General features: G+C 35.6%; 2 protein-coding genes across 2 annotated transcripts; one reads left to right on the top strand and one right to left on the bottom strand.

Annotated features, from left to right (window-relative positions):
* The first annotated feature begins 218 nt into the window (after positions 1–218).
* Positions 219–1,966, top strand: LOC101244045 (CASP-like protein 4B1). The gene is made up of 3 exons (XM_004249011.5): positions 219–708; positions 896–1,031; positions 1,595–1,966. The coding sequence occupies exons 1-3, from the start codon at positions 443–445 to the stop codon at positions 1,784–1,786; spliced, it is 594 nt and encodes a 197-aa protein (XP_004249059.1). The 5' UTR covers positions 219–442; the 3' UTR covers positions 1,787–1,966.
* Positions 1,967–2,394: 428 nt separating this feature from the next.
* LOC101243752 (F-box/LRR-repeat protein 3) lies at positions 2,395–8,921 on the bottom strand. Its single transcript, XM_004249010.4, has 8 exons — positions 7,282–8,921; positions 5,324–5,449; positions 4,577–4,681; positions 4,101–4,494; positions 3,885–4,014; positions 3,424–3,718; positions 3,089–3,340; positions 2,395–2,800 (listed from the first exon to the last, which is right to left on the bottom strand). Exons 1-8 carry the CDS (start codon positions 7,954–7,956, stop codon positions 2,750–2,752), a joined length of 2,028 nt encoding a protein of 675 aa, XP_004249058.1. The 5' UTR covers positions 7,957–8,921; the 3' UTR covers positions 2,395–2,749.
* Positions 8,922–22,775: the final 13,854 nt, after the last annotated feature.

Raw genomic sequence — 22,775 nt, 5'->3', positions numbered from 1 at the left:
TATCAATTAAATTTAAATTATTTGCCTCTTAAAAAATACAAAATATCACTTAAATCGAAATGGAAGAAATAATATGAACAACGATAGTAACATTTTGGTGTAAAAAGAGCAAAACATAACATTACACTCCTTGTAATTACAATTAGGAATTAAAGAAATTGTTCACTCTCCGTAATTAGAGATCTCGATTTAAGCTTAGATACGAATAAATATTTCGTAGGAATCGCTTTCTCATTTGGAGCTAACTTTGAGATGGCGACAAAACTAAGCTGTCAAATACAGCAAATATAACAGATAATTCTAGTTGTTTGTTGTCTCTGTAAAAAAGTTCTCTTTTTTTTTCCATTCTTGTTCTTCCACTTTCCAATTCCCAATATCTATCGATAATTCTTGATTTGGTTTATCAGTCTAATAATTTAAGGCCTTAATTTTGAGGAAGAAAATGACTGATGTAAATGCCCATAAGGTGACTGATGTTTTGCCTGAACCAACTCCACCTCCGGCAGCCGGAAATGGAGAGACACAGGCACCGGAAATCAGCACCGGTGTCTCTGAAATCGTGAGGAGATGGAAGAGAGAAGATTTGGTGAAAAGGGGTTGTTTAATTTTGCATGGACTTGCTTTGGTTTTCTCATTGATTGCTTTCATTGTTATGGCTAGTAATACTCATGGGGATTGGAAAGATTTTGATAAATATGAAGAATATAGGTATTACCAATTTTAGTCTATGCTTCGTTTTGGTATTAATAATACTTTTTCTGTTTGGATTGTTCAACTGACACGGTCGAGACGAGTTCAGTGAGGTGTATTATGTATTTGTTTGCCAATGTTTTTGTTGGAGATGTTGTTCTAGTCTTGAAAATTGAATGGAATTTTGGGATTGTGATCATAACAGGTATGTGTTGGCTATTGCAATTCTGTCTTCGTTATATACAGGATTTCAAGTTCTGAGACAAATTCAAGAACTTTCAACTGGCAAGGAATCTTTTTCACGGCAAAAATTAGCTTTAATTGGCTTCATTGGTGATCAGGTTGGTCATTTTCCATTGACATGAAAAATTGAATTCAACAGATATGATGAATAGTAGTCAACAAGATTTGTGAAAAAGGGAAGAGCTTGATTAAAATTGCTTATAACCAAGAAATGTCAGCTGAGCTGAGGGTCTAGTAGAGACCGTCTTTTTACCTTTACTAGGTAGGGGAAGGCTGCATATGCACCACTCTTCCTAAATCCTATTTGTGCGATTACACTGGATAGGTAATGTGTATGTCTCTCTATTAACTTAAACACTCCGTGATAAGATTCTAACTAGTGATATGCGCTTAACTCATAAATTCGCAACCATCTTGCTTCTTTTTTTTGGATTGTCTCTACTTCGCTTGATTCTTATGCCAGTGGACTCCATTCTCTGATTTTGTTCTTAATACTAACTTAATTTCATTTACTGATCATGAAGTTTGACACTAGTAAGTGTCTTTCGTGATTGCCCTCTTTATCGCTGAAACCAAAGCCTTGAAGGCTAGTTCTTGATTAAATCGATTGTGAGACATGAAATTGATTGAATTCTTACTTCTTTTTTTTTTGGAATTGCAGGTAGTAGCATACTTCTTATTATCAGCTGCATCATCAGCTGTGCCACTGACAAACAGGATGAGAGAAAACAATGACAACATATTCACAGATTCTTCAGTAGCAGCAATTAGCATGGAGTTCCTGGCATTCTTTGCTCTGGCAGTCTCAGCTCTCATTTCTGGACATAAGCTTTCAAATAAATCCTACATTTGATCACATCTTTTAGAAATTCCAAGTCTGATAATTCTTTGATCAACTTCATTCTGCCCATGTACATCTGTTACTAATTCTTTGTCTGTTTTGATCATGTACATATGTATCAAAAACTACAGAAACATTCATATACCTGTGAAATGAAATTCAGAGTGCAAATTTTATCTGTTTGTAAAGAAATTGTCGTCAAATTGAAGGGAGTGCTCTTTCAGTTTAAAGTCTCTAAATGTCCAAGAACTTCTTGACAACATATATCTGATGAAGTGAATTGATTGAACAAGAATAGCTGTTCATATCCAGAGAAGTTGTCAGCAATTGCTAATTAGAATTGATTCTTTCGCATCACGGTGTGATATTAAACATTAGAGAGATCAATGGCATAACTCACACAGTCAAACCTCTTTATAACAAAGTCAGTTGTTCGTTTGAACTGTATAATTATCATATTTCCACCCCTACTTTAAGAAATCACATCAAGTGATTGACCAAAAGCCTATAAGAAATCTATGATGTTTCATCTTCTTAATGGTATCAACTGTGCATTCTTAAGACTGAAAGGCTCAAAGAGTTTGAGAGGGCAAAAAGTTCTTACGGTACGAGCAGAGCTATTTCTGTCAAATAACTGTTTGATTGAGAGTAAATTTGAAGTTACTTCACGTGAAATCACATTAGTCAAAAGGAATAAACATTCACAAACCCAGATATTGATTGCTAAACAATAAACATGATTTTGATCTGTTTAATCCATCTCATAACATTTTTGAAAAAATTGATTTGATGCCGGGGCAATGCTGAATGGACAGACGAACAAGTTGCAGACACTTAACAGGGAAAACAGTCGCCATAAACAATGCACCTTGCCTGATGAAGTGCTAACAGATGAAGTAAGGACTCCGGAGGCTCTGGGGCGACTATCCATTTTAGGACACTCGCGTAAATGGCTCAAACTGAGGGCTCAAGTCTTCATTCTAAATTGTCCAGCTGAATTTTCCAGTATATTGGATCTACTTCAGCCTGTGGTTAACCAAATAAAAGAAAGATAATTCATGACTAGACCAAGAAAAAAAAAGGTGATTTTCATCATTAGATAATCAAAACTGTAATTTTATTGTCTCAATTAAATGCCAAACACGAAAGCCACTGAAACTGCATTGATCCTCTAGATAAAGTAATAACCATGTTATGTTTAGCTAAAATATGTAATTCTAATTGATTCACACAACAGTATATTTTGACAACCATAGAAGTACCGCACATATTTTTCAGAGAAAAAGTAGGTAAAAATAAATATGAGAAAGATACCTGAAATGGTTTCTCTCTCCACTGAAAAACACAACCCCGGGATTCTAGATGTTGAAGGAGAGGTTGTGGTAGCAATGATTTAAATGATGTCTGCAGCTTAACTTTAGTAAGTCCGCCACAAGCCAACAGTGCAGCTCCTAGTCCACCAGGAGATAAACCCTTGAGGTGCAGGATTGTCATGTTCTGTAGACCGCTGATGCTGGCAAGAGACAACAGCCCCACATCCGTCACTGAAGTGTAGGATAAATTTATCTGTGTAATAGACAGATGGCCAACTTATATAAGATGTCAATGCTCCAGTTTGTCAATGTCAACGAAAGAGAAACTGTGGTTACCTGTTTGAGGTTTGTCAAGAAGTGAGCAAGTGGAATCATTCCAGCATCATCAATGTTGTGACAATTTTTTATGTCTAGTGTCGTAAGCTGCTTACATCCCACAGCAACAGCTGCAAGACCTAAAGATGTGACAAGAGGACAACCTCGACTTTCAAGTGTATTCAACTTTGAACACTTTGATATAGATATGAATGAGCTATCAGTAATACGATTGCAATAGGCAATATTGATCATTTCAAGGCCAATACAACCACGAGAGATTGCTAATATTCCCAAGTCGGAAATTCCAGCAGACCTGTCAAGAATAATAACCCAGTAATCAGCACACTCAATCTCTAGTACTCCGTAATTAAAAGTGAGTTTAACCAATCCATCACAAAAGAAAAGACTATAAAAAAAAAAAAGAACAACTGCACAAGATATATAGTTACACTATCTCAAATGAACTGTGAAATGCATACCTATATAAGTCAAGCTCCTTAAGATTTGAGCAGCACATGCCAATGTGCATAAGACCCTGATCGGTTATATTCAAACAGATCCCTAGCTTTAAGCTGGAAAGGCTGGCACACTTGGAAATGGTCTTCAAACCTGCATATGTAGGACACCGTCAGATATAAAGGTGGAACTTTCAAAATTACAACAGAAGCCTGAGACCTTTAAGGTAAAGGGGTGACCTTCATCATCAATTTCGTTGTCTGTAAGGTCAAGCTCTTCAAGGTACTGGCAACGCTGTCCAATTAGAACAAAAGCTTCTCTCGGAACAAGAGTACAAGACTCCATCCTAAGAGAAGTAAGGGAGGCACAAGAATTCGTTATATGGGAAATTGATATGTAAGTGATCTTGCGGCAACAAGTAATGTCAAGCTTCCTTAAGTCTTTGTGCTTCGTTACAAGGGAGGAGAGACCTTCATCTGTCACTCCCACACATTTACTTAAGCTCAGTTCTCTAAGTGAGACACACCAATTTCCAATAGCCATCAGTCCAGAGCATGTAACTTGGCAGCCATCTAGTTTGACGCACTGCAACCTAGAAAGCTTCTGCAAGCTATCTGCGACAGCAGGTGTAACCTGAAATACCAGTAATTTGAAATCAACAATCAAATTAAAAACGCAATACTACTGAAAGATGCTCAAGTCCTTTAACCCTTACAGGAGAACCATATGATAGTACAAGTTGCCGCAGACATCCAGCACAGCTAGTAAGAGATGACAAACCCACATGACTAACATTCTGACAGCTTGACATATCAAGTTTCTGAAAAGAGCCAACATACATATACTGACATTAGTCAATAATACCTTGCAAAGAAAAAGTCATTTGAGAGGGAAAAAAGGACCAAAAGGCATGATACATGCAAGGCAACACTTGACTTGCACAATAATCCACTTTTTTGGGACATCTGACGATTAGGTAGGGATGTGTACAATCTGAGTTACCTAGTTCTTTAACTATCTCAGAATACTTAGAGTGGCGTTGGCACAGTAATATCCAATTATTGACTAGACTATTAGGAAAAAAATCCATATATCTGTACATCTAAAAGAAGCAGTGCTTGGAGCTAGGACAATTTGACAATTTTCAGGGCAATTTCTTCTTGATGACTGAGAAATCCATTAGGATACAACCCTTAGGACCAACCGCAGCCTTCGGAACTAGGGGGATGATGGGTTCATTCCTCCCTTCTCCACTTAATATCAGACTTAGTTCGATTGACACGGGGCTCGAACTAGTAACTTAAGTCACAAGTCCCTCAACCTTTGCCAATTGAGCTAAGACACTGGGACTTTTGGCAATTTCATACATCAATACTATCTTCATTTTTTATCATTCATTTTTTTTCTTAAGGAGATGCAAATGTGAGAATCAAAGTTCTAAACAGTTTTCCAAAGTACATACCTCCAGTGACTTGCAGCCTTGCTCGAGGGATGCAAGGCTGTCATCATCAATTCCATAACAGCCTTCTAGAATCAATTCTTCAAGATATTGCAGTTTCGAGATTGATGATAAGCATTCATTAGTGATCTGTATAATAAGAAGATCAACACATTATTGTATGATCATTAAAGAAAGCGTGGACAAAAACAAAAAAAAATACAAAGGAGAAAGAGATGGGATGTAATAACAAAAAACAGAAACAGATTACATATAACAACTTCATAAATACAGCCAGTCAGTGGAGACTTGGTATATCTGGAATTTAAGGTCTGAACCGAAGTTGTAGGAAACTACAAACCAACAACTACTATCACGCCTTAATTTCAAGCAAGTTGGGGTCAGCTATATGAATCTTCACTGTCTATGTCCCTCCATTTATGATTTAAGCTCATATCCAAGTTGTGGTAACTTCACAAGTCAGATAGGACTTCGAAATCACATGAACAAGGTGTGATTGCGATCTGGACATCAGACAAATTACCAAGGTGCTAAAAAACACACAAATTTTTTTGCTAGGTCTCACCCTATCCTTAAGCTGAGTAGATATCAAGAAAATACAGATAGATGCTCTACAGCATAAAACCTCCAATAACTTAAAGTTTTCCAGGATGAGTATGATAAGAAAACATTATTATTCATCTGAAGATACACTGGGATGTCGAGCAGAGGTGTTCATTAGGATTCAAAAGCTGGACTCTGCACTAATTTTCCTTTTCGACATACTCAAGGCCAGAAGCATGCCAAGTGCAAGAAATGTGCAAATTGCATAAGCAGACTCTTTTTTCAGTACTTGTATATCTCCCAACTAGATAAAGCGCAACACACAGGAATGAAATTTATTAAGAAAATGTAAAATTTTAGCAAATGTATAATAATCTTAAATATTTAATGTTCTGTGAAAATTTTCCGTTCAATTTCAAAAAGAATCAGCATTGAGACCGAGTTACACGTCAGCATATGACATTGGTGTCCAGGCCAGCTTGAGCATACCCACCAAGTACCTGCTACCTCCCACCGGCACACATACCGAGTAATTTTGCATACTAAAGCTCATACAGATAGGAAGATATCGTCTAGTTTTGAACCTGAGACATATCAGCACTTGTTGACCAGTGCAAACTCATGAAGTTTTCCTCCCTTACGGAGGATAGAGAATGAAGAATAATCTTGTGCAAAATATCCTCACAAAGTTCTTCTCTCCCATTCTGATGTAAATTCGCTTAAGGTGTCATGTGTACCCCTTCTTCAAAAGCTTGCCATTCCTTGTCTTGACCCACCCTTGACGATTCGCACTCCGTCATGGATGTCACAATTCTCATAGACTTCGTTAAGGATATCAGTGAGAAATTTATACACGGCTTAGCATTTTATATATAATGATGCTTTCTTGGCCAGCTTAATCTGCACATTCCCTACTAAATCATTGGTTAACACTCCCAAAGCTGCATAAATTATCATCACCAAGCTACATTTGTTCTACAACATAAAATGCATATTTTAGCATTCATGATACATCAAATTTCAAATAAAACAAGTCCATGACCAAATTGGTAACTACAAAGCTAGAGATCTCAGTCACTTGTACCGGCAGAAGCAAGGATTCATGAAAGACTATATAATCTGATAAGCCAGTATGACAATGAGAAATCAAATAGAGTACTCAAAAAGAATCACGCACACACATCTGACGATTATTGATTCACAACATGAACACACACATCATGTGATCCTGAACATTATAGTAAACTGAACACCAACCCAATCGACGAGCATACTGTCTAAACATGCTCAATAGAACTGTATTAGACAAGCAAACTAACTTACCATGAAAAACAGAAACAGAAACATAACCAACACAAAAGTACAGGGCAAAAACATAATCGAAAACAAAATTTATAAGGGAAGAAAAGCTCCATTACCGGCAAGTAAGAAAGATCCAAACTCCTAATCTCCTTACACTTGACTGCAATCAACCCCACACCAAGATCACCAACACCCAAACACCATCTCAGGCTAAGCAATCTGAGCTTCCTGCAGCCAACAGCAATACACCCAAGTCCAATATCAGTTAAAGACTTACACCTCACCAACCACAACTTCTCCAAGTTTTTTGCCTCAGCTAATGCAGCAGCACTCACATCCTTCAACTCAGTAGCATTTGACAAATCAATCTCAACCAAATTCCCACAATTCATCACCAAATTCGACAACCCCACATGGGTAAAAGACTTAGACCTAGAAAGATTGATTGACCTCAACATTTCCTTACAGAAATTAGCTATAACTCTTAGTGAACCGTCTGTAATTCTAGGACAAAGGGAAAGATCCAGATGGGTAACTTGTGGGTATCTGCTAAGAACCTTTGTCAAGTGTTCTGACCTAAAGGGTTTCAGTATTTTCCTATGATGAGACTCAATAGCATAAAAAGATTTGCAAACAAGAGAAAATGATTTCTTGTCAAATGGGTTGTCATTAAGACAATCAAGAACTGAAAAGACAATTTCTTCAGAAAGTAGATCAAAGGGGTTGAAAAGGGTTTCTGAAATTGGCTTTTGCTTCTTCATTGTTCCCAAGATTGAACTTTTAGGGATCATTTTGGACAAAGATTGTAGCTTTATGGTTAAATTGCAGCTTAGATTTGGTTATTCTTAGTAATGGTGGGATTTTTTAAGGGAAAATTTGCAGGTGTAGAAGTAATTAGTAGTTCATTTGTGAATTTTGATCACATATAGAAAATGGAAAATTGAGAAGGAACCGTTTTAACAGAAAAACACTGGCCTAGTTGAGAATAAACCAAGTAAGGAGGAAGAAGAAGAAGAAGAAAGAAAGTTTCAATTACCTTATTGTCCTTGTTGGTTTTTTCCATTTTCTAGAAAGACCATAGGCACCCAAAAAAGTTTTGCTTGAAAGACCAAAATACCCTCTTAGTTTGGAGGATGGAGAATTTCATGGATGATAACACCTACCCTAGATAATTAAAACCAATCTTATTTCTCACTTGCATTGTGTTGTTGTTGGTTTATATTAATATATTATAACATAATAATCATAGAATTATTTTCATTGATTCTTAGTTTGTTACTATATGTTGTTTCTTGCATAATTATTCTATTATTTTGATATAGTTTTTATTTTATTGTTATCGTTTGCTTTCAATATTATTTATTTCTTTTTTGTATTTTTCCAGCTCCTTTTTGAAATTGCTTTGGACTATTTTTTCTTAAGCTGAGACTGTATTTAAAATAATCTTTCTACCTCTGAGATAGATCATAAGAGTATAACTCTCTACCTTTCTCGAAATCCACTTTTTATGGGACATTGCTCGGTATATTGGTGTTGTAGTTGTAAATCATAAGGAAAAATTCAAATTAAAAGAAAGAAAAAAAATTAAATACGTATATATATATATATGTTTACACAAAGAGAAATTACTCGTATTTTGAATCAATTAAATATGAGAGCTAATAATGTTCCTAATAAAACACATTCCATCGTTGTTACAACAATATTTTGTATATGTTTTGGTTTTTTACTCTAGTTTGCTAAAAAATAAAAGTTAAGAAGAAAATGGAAAGTATATTAAATAAATAAATAAAAAGGGTATAAAGGTCAAATAAGCTGGAAGTGAATGCCGTACGGGAAAGGACAGAAAAAAGGATGGGAGCATTGACGAAGGCATTTTAGGTAGAGTCCTATTATTGGGTCCCACAAATAATAATATATTTCATTCGGTGGAGAAAATATGTGAGGAAGGACATATTCAAGTGCAAACGGACGGTACGATCCTTTTACAATTATTTTTCATTTTTTTATAATGTCCCCACTAAAAATAAAAACCTTTCATCCTCACATAGAGCTTATCACTATTTTCTCATCTCGATATTTAAAGTCGGCATTATAATCTCGATTAAATTCAAATCAATTATAATATTCATTTAAAAATGTTATATTTTATTTTTAAAAAGAAAAATATTTTTATTTAAAAATCAAAATAAATAAACATTCAAGACATAACTAATTAAATTTTTAAAATTAACCTATAAAAAAATATAACTCAAATATAAAAAATCAATAGTTTAACTTTTTAAAAATGTTATAACAACACATTTTTTATCTCCTATCAACGAAGTAATTATTTTCTATTCAAATGAAAATTCTAGTCAAAAGAGAGAATATATGCCACTCTTATCATTTATTCCCATTTAGTTGATTGATACTCTAATGATGTTTTAAATTATCAATAGTCTTTTTCAAAAATAATTATCTTAAATATTTAAAATAAAATAAATTAATCTCTTTTTCATTTTGTTCTTGATATAAATTTTATTGACATTATTTTCTTAAATTAATTTAATTTATTTCTATTATGTCTATTTGAACTTTCTACTCATTTTAGCTGAATTGTTGGCATGATAATATAATGGCAAGATATGACTTTGAGAATTGCATACTTTTAATGGAGATAACAAATACCTCAAGTAAATATTTAATCAAGAAAGATTACAGCTTAAATATAAATAAGATTAAAATATTTAAAAAATTCTCCGAAGCAATATTTCTTAGAATATTTTTTTCTTTAAAAAAAATATTTCTTAAAAGCTAGTAAAACAAATAATAATAATAATAAATGATTTAAAACAAAAAGACTAATAAAATAATTTAAGTGTTTTGGATATATTTTAATTCATTTCATAAATAAATCTTCCGCGTAAAACAACCAAATTCATCGGTATCCTATTTAGCAACGAATTATGTTACCTACGAGCGAAAATAGCAATAGACTACATAATTATACAAATCATTGATCCAATAAATCAAACAATAATAGTAATCACCCATTTTTTTTAGTAAAATCATTCCACACGATAAAGATATTCTCTATTTTTACAAATTTAATCTTTTCTTCTTTTGTATAAGATAAACTTATTGATCATATATTACATATTAAAAAAAATAAAATCACATTTTAAAATTCCAAATCTTATATTTTAAATATTTAGTATCTGAAATCACAATTTAAAATAAAAAATTTAAAATTTTATTCTTAAAATCAGATCTTCAAATCGCATCACCAAACGTATTTAAATATAATAATATTGTTTTAAAAGTGGGGCAATAAAAGAAAATACTTAGCACTTGGGGATGAAATGATGATATTTTTGTGTTGACCCAAATAGAAAAAAAAGAAAAAGAAAAAAAGATAGTACTAGTAGTATTCCCAACTAATTTATTGTAATGGCCGTACTTATGTGTTGGGTTGTCAACAAATTAGGTACCTAACTTCCCCTGATAAGAGAGAGCCTCAATATACCTTTGATAGATGGAGAAAAGTTTGGGTCCCATGCCACATGGTGTACTAGTGGAGGTTCATTCTCATGGAGGTCTCAACCCAATCATCCAATTCATATTTTATTTTATTCGACGTATCATATCTATATTAAAATTAAAATTTATAATATCTAAGATCGTATTCAAACAAAAATAGTTTTTATTTAAAAAAATTTTTATACTCAATTCTTGAATTCAAAAACTTTAATAAGAAAAAAAGCAATCCACATCTTTCGATAGTCATTCAACTATTATCATCTAACAATGATCTCTTCTTTTTTTTAAAAAAAAAAATGGATTCTCAAATATATTTGTGTCATAAAGTAATAACAAAATATTATAGAAGAAAAAAGGGGTGCCAGATTATTTTATAAAGTAATTACAAGATGTTTTAAAAATTACTTGTAAGTTGTCTGCTTAAATTATTTACAAATTATTTTTTGAGCTACTTATAATTTGTTTACGTGATTTCAATTTCCAAGCTAAGGAAGCTACTAGAAGCCTTTTCAAGAATCTGCTTGCAATCTATTTGTTTGAGCTACTTGTAATATTTACGTTGAAGTACTTATAAACTGTTTATTTGGTTTCAAACTTCTTCAATAAAATATCAAATAACATTTATAATATGGTATATTTATTACTATTTGAAGAGTTTTTGCAGCCATTATATTTCATTTTAATTCTTTGATTTTATATAGTACTCTGCGTTCCAATTAATATAGCACGTTTTGTTTAGTGAAAATTAATTTAACTAAAATCACGTTTTGTTTAGTGAAAATATCAATTTTAACTAAAATTTTAAGTTGAATTGAATTAAATTGAGAAGAATATATTTGAAAGGATAAGAGCATATATTAGTTAATTAGGGTATATGCCTTACCCCTACCCCACCCCCCACATGCAATACGAGAAATGATAAGACTAATAAATAGTCCACCGAATAATAGTACATAACACAGTCAGGTTATATCTCATACACCTCATATAAATATGATATGTCATAAAAAAAATTTATATATTTTTCTTTATAAGTATTAGTTACTAATTATTGAGAATATTATTAATAAAAGTTTGATCTCTTTAATAGTTTCAATTTTTAGAAGAAATTGTCACACACTTCAATATAATATCAATGTAAAACTATTCTAATTTCTTTATATCGCCAATGTTGGCCCCTGTATTATATTGTCCACATTCTAGTTAACGAGCAGGATCGGCTCAAGCGTATTAGTAGTCTAAAGCAAAAATCAAACGAAGCCTTAAATTTAAATTGTTAATAACTTTTATATAATTTATTGAGAAAATAGATAAATACTTTTCTAACCTATTATCGAATTCTCGACCACACACTTATACTTCGGAGGAGTTCCATCACCTCCCTAAACTATTTTAAAACGGAATTATTACACCCTTAGAAGCAAACATGGCATAGAGAGTGTTCTCACTCTCTTGGAGGCATGTGGAAGTCAGCAGATTAATAAATAATATTATAATAATATTTTTTAAATTTAACTTTTTATTAGATATATATAATTTTTTTTACTTTTCTCTCTTTAAGTTTTTTGTTTCTTTTTCTTTTTTTTCCCCTCTCTCATTACTCAAGATTCACTCCACCACCATTTCCTCCACCTTGAACCACTATCATTGCACTAACCACATTTTTTGTCCATTTTTAATATTTTTTTAGAATTTGCTTTACTAGTTTCTACAAATTAACAGTGCAAATCATCAAAAAAAAATAGAATTATTAAACACCTTTCATCATAAAAATTCATTCTATTATTAAATTTTTTTAAATTATTGGAGAAATCAAGTCAATTAAAACAATTATGACTATATAATAAATTTTTCGATCATGAACTTCATAAACCAACCAAACATGAGTTTCGATTATATAATTTGGGTCATCACCAACTTTTTTTCTTTTTCATCAATCTCAAGTTATTTCATATATCAACACCATTAATCTACTTTCTAACCGATTTTGGGTTAGTAACATACTGAACCATCAGATCTTATATTCAATCTCTATTATTGTTTAGTGAACACCCAAGAATTTAAACATCGCAAAATTGTAAATAAATATTACAAATTTGGTATCATGGAGACAGAGAAATAACATAATAAAATTTTATAAAAGAAAAAAGAAAAGAGCTGAATTATCAATTTTGTCAAGATGCCTGAAGGATGCTATGAAATGATGAAAAAATGATAATAAAAATAACTTTAATTTTTTTAGTGGGTGAGTGATTTGAAATTAGAAGGGAATGAAAAACAAAAAAAGAAGAAGAAGAAGAAGAAGGAGGAGGAGGAGGAGAAGTGTTTTATCGAAAAAATATTAATTTCGAAAAGAGTTCGTTTTATTTTCAGATACTTTTGACTTTTAGGAGTCGCCACTTAATTTTTAAGAAAAATCAAGAAAACTTATTTCCAAAACAACTTAAACAGAAAAATTTGTTTTGAAAATATTTTAGGAGGTTCGGGATTCTTATTCGCGTCTTAGGAAGGTGTAAAGCACCTAAGACACTCCGCTAACTTACGGTTTTCTGGCGATTAACTTATTTGACTATTTTAACCTTAACCTTTGCGAATTTTTTTTGTTGATTGAACTTATTTAGCAACTTGCGAATCTGTTTCAAAACTTAAGTTTTTATCTAGATAAATTTACAAGTTTGAAATATTCATCATTTTGAGATTCCGTTTTAGTTAAACTCTTTAACCTTAATTCTAAGCAAATTTTTGAGTTTGAAATTTTATTGTTTTAGGATTCAATTTTAATTTTTTAAGTCTCGATAAAATAAAAGACATCGATGGGGTTTGGAGTCTCTAACCCTAAAACTAACGGCAAATCTAAACAAACGCACAAAAACAAGTAATAAAGAGAGAGAGAGAGAGAGGGAGAGAGAGAGATTTGGGTCCAAGCTCGGGTTCTGTTCGCCTTGACCGAGTTTGGACCCACCTGTTTTCGGGGTTTATTAACCCATTCACCACCTGTCCTAGTCTAAACATACGAAATAAAATACAAAAATAAAGCGACAAAGGGCTTATGCCCATACAAATAAAAATGCAAAAAAAAAAAAAGAAATAAATAAAATAAATCTCTAATCCAATTCTTCAAGTCCTTCAATCTTCAGGGCGTTCGAATCTGGCATGTTTCACCTATATGGGTTGACTTGACAAAGATCTTCCGAGCCTTCATGGCTCTCCCAAAATGCAAGGATAAAATGGAGTCCGGAATGGACTCGAGAAAAGTTTCCCATGCGACAAGATAGAAATAAATTAGCATATGAAACAACAAAGTAAATCAAACGTATTTCGAATGAAATCTAATAAGTAAAATAAGACAAATAACTCTATAGAAAAACCAAATGGAAACCAACCAAAAATAACCAAGATTAGCAGACAAACTAACTCTAAATCTCATTAACTTCCAACATGCAAAGACCATACCGACTGTCAACATTAATAATGAAACATCCCAAGGAAACTTACATGAACAAATTGACATTCAAGGATTTTGTATCATGCTAAAAATAAATAAACAGTAGCTCAAAATTACATGATCAACAGCTACGCTATTTTGACCTTAAATAGATGCAAAAGTTTGGCTTCCAACACAATAAGCAACCGAACTTTAACATAAGACCCTCCTTCACTAATCTCAAGTGCTATTTCCATCGTTTATATCAGAACCGAATAGACGCGAGATTCTAACCTGAACCGAAGACAATCCGAACTTGTTTGCAACTCAAAGCGATAAAAACAAGAGAAAACTCAAAGGAAACCAAACGAGACATCGGATAAGCCTAGTTGGTACTCCTTAAAGGAAATAGCTACAAGAACAACAAAGACCATCAAAGCTTCAACATACAGAAGATAATAAACCTAACTAAAGCAGAATCGAATATGACTCTATACAAAAGTTCGAACAGACAGATCAACCCACTTATCATATAGGAGAAAATAAGCGAGAGAAGTGTTATACAATACAGAGGAAGGACAAATAAGAACTAGCATATTTCCCCTTCACCAAATCAGCTTGACACAGTTGTCCAAATGCAAACAGAGAGAGGACATATTTGAAATCTTAACAGACAAACCATGAATCCAAAACGACAGAGAAAATCAAATTTGGCCACATTAGAGATTAAGCAGAAAGTGAGACCAGCACTCCACAAACAACGACAACGAAACTCTTTCCATATAGGTCGTTAAACATATACAAACGAGGAAAACATCTGAAGACGAAAGATTTACCTCTTCGGGGGCAGCGACCGAGATGAACACGAGCAGCGATGAGCGACGACTTCCACAGCGAACCTAGTATTTCGAGCAAGCGCGTAAAGGGCTGGCATCGCCGGATTGAGATGACGATATCGCGATCAAGACTGAAAGGCAAACCCTGTTTCGGACACCTTCAGCTGACAGTTCCAAAAAAGAAATGAAGAAGAAAATGAAACTTTCAACTTCGACTTTCGAGGCTCTCAAACGAAAGTGATAATCCCCCTTTCGTAGTTTCAACTCGACTTTCCCTTATACTCCTTCCGACCCTCAAAATCCAACTAAATTTTTCCAGTTCACACAACAACAACAGGAAAAAAACAAAGAACTTCAACTAACGATTTCTCAATTCTCTCTCTCTGAAAATTCTTTTCTTTTAAACCCAAAAGTCCTACCCCCTTTCTGAAGAAGGAAAGGGGTTATTTATAGAGGAGAAGAGAATTAGGGTTTCGAGTTTTGGGTGGGATCGATAATTTTTTTTTTGCCATTTCAAATTTCAAATTCCAAGTCTTATCCAGCTCAAGAATATCCTCCGAAGATACTCTCAAATTTTAACCTATTCCAACGGATTGAGAGCAAGGTGGAGGGTTGAGATGCGTTCAACGTACTGTCGAGGTGACGTGTCACCATCTCCAAGCGAGCAAGGACGAGCAAGGACGATTTCGTGTCGCCTTGCTCACTATTTTGCTGCATCAAAGCTGCAGCTGCAGGGACGTTGCTGCGAAAACAGGGTTACAGGGCTATCGCAACGCCCTGCTCACGCGCAATGGAGAGAGGAGGGGAGAGAGCGTGGGGGAGACGCGGGACGCGACTGGGGGAGCTATTTTTTTTCGTACGCAGCTTCTGCATTTCTCTGGATTTCCTGGAGTTTTCGCATGGGTGTTGGGGGGTGTTGGGGGAATGCGTGGTGTGAGGGGGAAGGGAAGAAGGAAGCGGAAATGGGTCGGAGCCGGGTAGGACGGGTTGGGTCGGGTAGGAGATTTAAGTTTAGTGGGTTTTGGGTAAAGGGGAATGGGCTGGATTAGGCAAAACGTTTAGACAGAAATGGGAATTGGGTCGGAATTTTTGGGTTGAAAGGGAATTTGGGCCTGGGGTTAGAAGTAGAAGTGGAGTGGGCCGATGGAGTGGGCTGGTTTCGAATATACACAAGATATACCGGCTATATACACAACTATGTAAACATTGTATCGTTATATTTCGCAAAATTATAAAACTAATTAATTTTAAGTGATTTGGAAAACTCATGAAGCTCGCTAATTAAATCATACCGGAGCGGGTCAAAAATTGGGTGTCAACAACTGTCCCTCATTTTACTCGGGTTGATGCAAGCAATTCGAGGAAAATGAAATTGACCAAGCCAATTTTGACCGACCCCATTCGCTTTCTAAAAGAAGAATTCGACAAAGAGTTTAGGAATTATGGCCGAACCCTTGAAAACGGGTCTCCTACATATCTCAGGCTATATGAGAATTCAGGCCACTTGTAGTTCGACAAGCTTGATTTACTGCATGATTTTGGAAGAATCAAAAGCCACTTCGATACCGAATTATGAAGGTATCAAAATGCTCGAGAATAGAATTCGAGAGCGGATGCTGGAATACAGCCGAGTTTTCAACATTGAATCCGCCTACATATCCTTAAACCTTTAGGAATCAGGCTGTGTGTAGTTCGACTCGATCGGTGGAAAAGGAAATCTATTATGCTAGATAACCTTTGGTTTTGGACGAGCGACAAGTTAAACGAGTATGAAAAAGAGGCTTGTAACCTCTTAGCCATGAATGTGGCAAGCTTCATACCCATAATTAAGAACTTACATGGACATAATTTCCAAAGCTTTTGGCGCATTTGTCACTCAGATTGGAAACTTGCTTTCGATAAACCGAAATCCTCGGATGCGAGATTGAAACTGACAGAACTAAAGAAAAACCCGCATGCTTCGAGGGGGGGTGGTCCGATTGTGGTGGAAGTCGCTCCTCTGCTCGCGTCCTAAGAGTTTGACATTCCTCTTTGGACTGTGTCCCAGTTTGCTGCTAAGAAAAAGTTCCACGTTGTGCTGCATCCTTTTTTATGTCGTCCGCACCTGTGGTTTTTTGAGAATTCATCCTTTTGGATGCTCTCGACAAAGACTGAGATAAAACTCGTCAGCTTAAAAATGCAATTAGGATGGGAGACAGTGTCTTTTTTATCGTGCCGACACTTCATTTTTCTCCTCAAATCGACGTCGACTCGATCGGTCTGGCGTCCAGCAAATAAAGCTTATGCCTTGTGTTTTGCAATATAATCTTCAATGTAGTCTATACTTGATGTCAAAATAAATAAGTAAATGTTGATGCGATATTGATGTCTCTTTTATCGTCATCTTCAATGCTCTTCTTGATGTTTACCTTTATAATAAATAACAAAATGCAATCGAGGCCAATGGATAAGTGTTGCTCTTTCTTTATCCGTGTATGTCCTCTTGCAGGGCATGAATATCTTCCCGCGATACGTAAATTCCTGCGAGGTATGAAATTTTCTCGCAATGCATAACTTTCAGCGAGGCATGAATTCTTCTCGCGATGTGCAAAATTTCAACGAGGCATGGATTCTTCTCGCGATGCACAAATTTCAGCGAGGTATAAATTCTTCTCGCGATGTTTAAATTCCAACGAGGTATAAAGCCTTCTCGCGATATATAAATTTGACGAGGCATGAAGTCTTCTCGTCGAGTATAAATTCCAGAGAGGTATAAAGTCTTCTCGCGATGTATAAATTTGATGAGGCATGAAGTCTTCTCGTCGAGCATAAATTCCAGCGAGGTATAAAGTCTTCTCATGATGTATAAATTTCAAATTCACGATGCATGATTCTTCAGTGTATGATTTTCTGCAATGCATGCTTTCCACAATGCATGATTTCCGCGATGCATGATTCTTTAGTGTATGATTTTCCGCAATGCATGATTTTTGCGATGCATGATTTTTGCGATGCATGTTTTTCTGCGATGCATGATTTTCGCGATGCATGTTTTTCCGCGATGCATGATTTTTCGCAATGCATGATTTTCGCGATGCATGTTTTTCCGCAATGCATGATTTTCGTGATGCATGATTTTTTCGCAATGCATAATTTTCTGCGATGCATGATTTTTCGCAATGCATGATTTTTAATGAGGCCTGGATGGCTCGATAATGTTCCAACTGTAACGAGGTGGATGTCTCGATAATGTTCCAACTGTAACGAGGTGGATGGCTCGATAATGTTTCAACTGTAACGAGGTGGATGACTCGATAATGTTCCACTATAACGAGGTGGATGGCTCGATAATGTTCCAACTGTAACGAGGTGGATGGCTCGATAATGTTTCAACTGTAACGAGGTGGATGACTCGATAATGTTCCAACTGTAACGAGGTGGATGGCTCGATAATGTTCCACTGTAACGAGGTGGATGGCTCGATAACGTTCCAACTGTAACAAGGTGGATGGCTCGATAATGTTCCACTGTAACGAAGTGGATGGCTCGATAATGTTCCAACTGTAACGAGGTGGATGGCTCGATAATGTTCCAACTGTAACGAGGTGGATGGCTCGATAATGTCCCAACTGTAACGAGGTGGATGGCTCGATAATGTTCCACTGTAACGAGGTGGATGCTTGATAATATTCCTGCAAGATAAAAAGAAACTTGTTTAGAAATCACTTGAGGCAATATAAAGGAATAGAGATAAAATAAGGTGGAAGATTTTCTAGGTTTCGTTGAGGAGTCCACGATGGGTGCGAGTGGCGCCTTTTGTCATTCTTGACAGCTTTATATAGCCAATTTTGTGACTTCAATGTTCCTGCATCCAAAGAAAAATTCTTAGTTTGAAAGACTGATTTGTGTTGATTTTGTCTCCATGCTCCTTCTTGCAGTTGGCTTGCACGCTCGCTCATTCTTTATATGACATATTTGATGGTATTTTTTTGAGGACCCTTCTCAAAAATTTATCCCGGTCTAAAATATATAAGAACTCTCATAACTTGCTCTGTTAACTCTGAGGTTGCTCATTCTTGAATTTTGAGGCCCCTCCTCAAAATTTGTCCCAGTTTACCTCAATAAGTAACAAATGATATTTATGGAATTTTTGAGATCATCTCAAAAATTCTGTCCCAGTTGCAAGCTAGATTGTCGTAATTTTTGAGATCCGCCCAAGGCTAATCTCCGTAGAATTTTGGTCTTCTGTTTAGACTTGTTAAAGAAGTCCAACTTCAAATGAATTTTTGAGATCCTCTCAAAAATTCTGTCCAGTTTCCATTATGAAGAGAAATGGAAATCTTACTGGGTATATGACCGAGCTGTTGTGGCGCCTACGTATCCCGTTGAATCAGGAATCAGGTCAAACGTAGTTCCCCTCTCAAGGGTTAACCAAAATAGGAAGTTTTGATAAAGAAACGATCGAGGCCGACATAGGCCGCCTACGTATCTCATTCTTGAGAAATCAGGCCGAACGTAGTTCAAACATAAAGAAATAATAAAGGGGGTAAATGGGGTGACCGAAGCCGACATAAGCCGCCTACGTATATCGTTCTCGAGAATTCAGGTCAGACGTAGTTCGTTAATAAATGTGCAATACATTTTCGAAACTTCATATGCAAAATTTTGCCAATGTTGGGCATTCTTCTTCTCGAATGAATATCTTCAAATGACTCAGTTCAGAAATGTCATGTACTCACTCTTGAGCATCCAATATGTCATCCATTCAGGTGTTTTCCTCAATATTGTTGATCATGTTTTGTATCTTGTGCTTCAGAGTTGAACAATTCTCTGTGTCATGTCCAACGGCTCCTAAGTGATAAGCACATCTGTGGTCAGCTCTGTAAAATTTTCCCAACGGATTGGCTGGTCTTCCTTCTATAGGATAGAGCATACCCATTGCTTTCAACCTGTCATAAAGTTGAGTTTGAGATTCCCTTGACGATGTAAATACTTTAGGAGCCTTCCTAAATTTTGGGCGAGAAAATTTTTCCTGATTGACATTATGGTTTTGATATTCCCTTTAAGAAGCCAGCTTCATACGGTTAGTCGTGACCATACTTACCTCCTCCATTTTTCCTTTTGATTTATCCATATCAGTAATCCTGGCAAATTTTTCATTAGATTGCAATGCGGTAAATTTGGTGAGCTTTCCAGTCTTGAAACCATCTTCCAAAGCTTCTCCCACTTTGACAATCTCGACAAACTTTTGTCCCATCATGCACAAATTCTTTCATAGTACTCAGGCTCTTGAGTACGAATGAACATTTCAGTGATCTCACGTTCGGACATTGGAGGTTGAACTCTTGCGGCCTCTTTTCTCCAACGAAAAGCGTACTCTCGATAATTTTCTGTAGACTTCTGTTTGATCTTCTCCACGTAGTAGCGATCTGGGGCATCTTCTACGTTATGTCCAAATCTTTCCGTGAAATCCTTTGCGAGTGCATTCCAACTTTTCCATTGTTTCAGCTCCTGCGATGTAAGCCACTCTAGAGCTTCTCCACTTAGACTTCGACTAAAGAGACGCATCAATAATGCTTCATTTTTGCCAACTCCCACGAGTTGATCACAATAAACTTTCAGATGTGCCAGAGGAATTCCTGTTCCGTTAAAAGTGATAAACTTTGGCACTTTGAACCCTTCCGGGAGGTCGAGATTCGGATGGATGCATAAATCCTTATAGCTCAACCCATCGACTTCGAAAATGTGGTGCAACTCCTTCATGGTTTTCCTGATTTCTTCTTTCATATTCAGCTTCACTACCTCTTCTCTTGACCTCCACTCTCTCTCCTGTTCCTTATAGTGATCAAGCTCGGAACAGTCGACATAAGGTTCATTTGAAGTTGGGATTTGGAAAGTAGTCTTTTGAGGTATGGAAGGATTCTGGGTATTCTGATTGGCTTGATAATTTTGGGGGAAAGTTCGAGGATCAGTATTTTGGTTCTGAAGATGGGGGAAGGTTTGAGCATTGTTTGCACTTTGGTTTTGAGGGAAATGGAAAATTTGAAGGTTAGTATTTTGAGGATGATGTGGTGCTTGACACGATGTGGTGGCGTGACGGGGATTGGGGATAGTTGAGTCAATGGTTGGAGGATTTTGAGCGGGATTAGAGAGAAGGTCCTGAACCTGTTCCGCATTCGAGGGAGGAAAGTGGAGTGGAGGTCTTCCGTCTCTCGGAGGGTTGAAGGATGAAATTGGATTAGGCAAATCTCGCATCCTTTGCATTTCGACCCTCATTTCGGCGATCTGTTGCATCAACTGCATAATCAATTCATTTTTATCAGCGGCAGCAGGTTGAGCCACGACAACATCATTCATGTCAATCTCACCATTGTTATCCCCCATTGTTGTCTTTTCTTCTCGCGAATTTGATCGGGTAAGGAATCTGAAGGGTCTTCCACCTTGTGAAATACGGACGATCAACCAACTTACCAACACAGATCAGTTTTAAATACCTGGTAAATGAAAAAACTCAAAAGACCAATATGGTAGTGCCTGGAGGTGGTAAATAATACAAGATATCACATATAGGTGTAAACACATAAGAGTTGCTTTATCCGGAGATAAACTGGCTCACCAACATAGAGAAATGTCTAAATAGACAGGAATTTGTCTACTTGACTTTGGGATTTAGTAAATAAAATGTCGACTTGAGTCGAGACAAAGTTGACGGTATCTTTCATTACCGTACTTTAATTGAGATGTAACTCTAATTTCCTTGTAAGAGTTGGAAAAGATAATTTTCTCAAAATTCTTTTGATTTGAGATGATGAATCATTTTCTGGTGTGAGAGTAATAATAAAGAAAAATGAAGTTCGTTTTTTTTAAACTAAACACTCGATGAGTATTTGGATGCACTTTTGAAAGTGACTTGATATTCGTGCTTACGGGTTCTAAAAGTATTTGAAGAGAAGTGAGCTAGAATATCTCCAAATAAAGCAACATATTCACATAAACAGTTATAACAAATATTGCGCGTTCTAAACAGATATGTGACCCTTTTCTGCCAAGGGTGGGCCTAGCGATTTGAGGGATGTATACGTCATTTTGAAATATTTCTCGAACACCGTATACACCCTTCAAATTTGAACATATAAGTATGATCGTCCATTTAGGCCGTGGGCCGTTTGGACTCAAGGTGGTCTTCTAATGGGCCCAATATGCCATGGGTATTGGCTCATCCTAGGCAAATGCGCTATTTTGGGATTTGGTTTAGCTCTATCCTAGGTTTACTAGAATTGTCCTCAAATAGACGGTTACCTGAGTCGGACAAACATCGGGATGGAGCTATCGAGTAACGTCGGATGACCGCATTCTGACTATTTATTGTATACTCCCAAATGATTTTCTTGGGGTATTTCTGAGAGAAGTCGCGGTATGCCGCGTAACTTCCGTTTCCTAATGCAGACTATTTGCCGTTTGGCGGAAGTTATGCCACGAGAGAAATGCATTTTTCAAAAACTAAGCAATTTAAACAATTCAAACAACAAATTACAAGTTAGTAAAATAGTTAGTCTTAGGGTTAGAATTCTCCGTCCCCAGCAGAGTCGCCATTTCTGTTTTATCGAAAAAATAGTAATTTCGAAAAGTGTTCATTTTATTTTCAGATATTTTCGACTTTTAGGAGTCGCCACTTAATTTTTAAGAAAAATCAAGAAAACTTATTTCCAAAACAACTTAAACAGAAAAATTTGTTTTGAAAATATTTTAGGAGGTTCGGGATTCTTATTTGCGTTTTAGGAAGGTGTAAGGCACCTAAGACACTCCGCTAACTTACGGTTTTCCCGCAATTAACTTATTTGACTATTTT

This window comes from Solanum lycopersicum, chromosome 10 (genome assembly GCF_036512215.1).
Source record: "Solanum lycopersicum chromosome 10, SLM_r2.1".
In the NCBI taxonomy this organism is placed as follows: Eukaryota; Viridiplantae; Streptophyta; class Magnoliopsida; order Solanales; family Solanaceae; genus Solanum; species Solanum lycopersicum.
The sequence above is the reverse complement of the archived record's forward strand: the minus strand, read 5'-3'. Positions and strand labels throughout refer to the sequence as shown.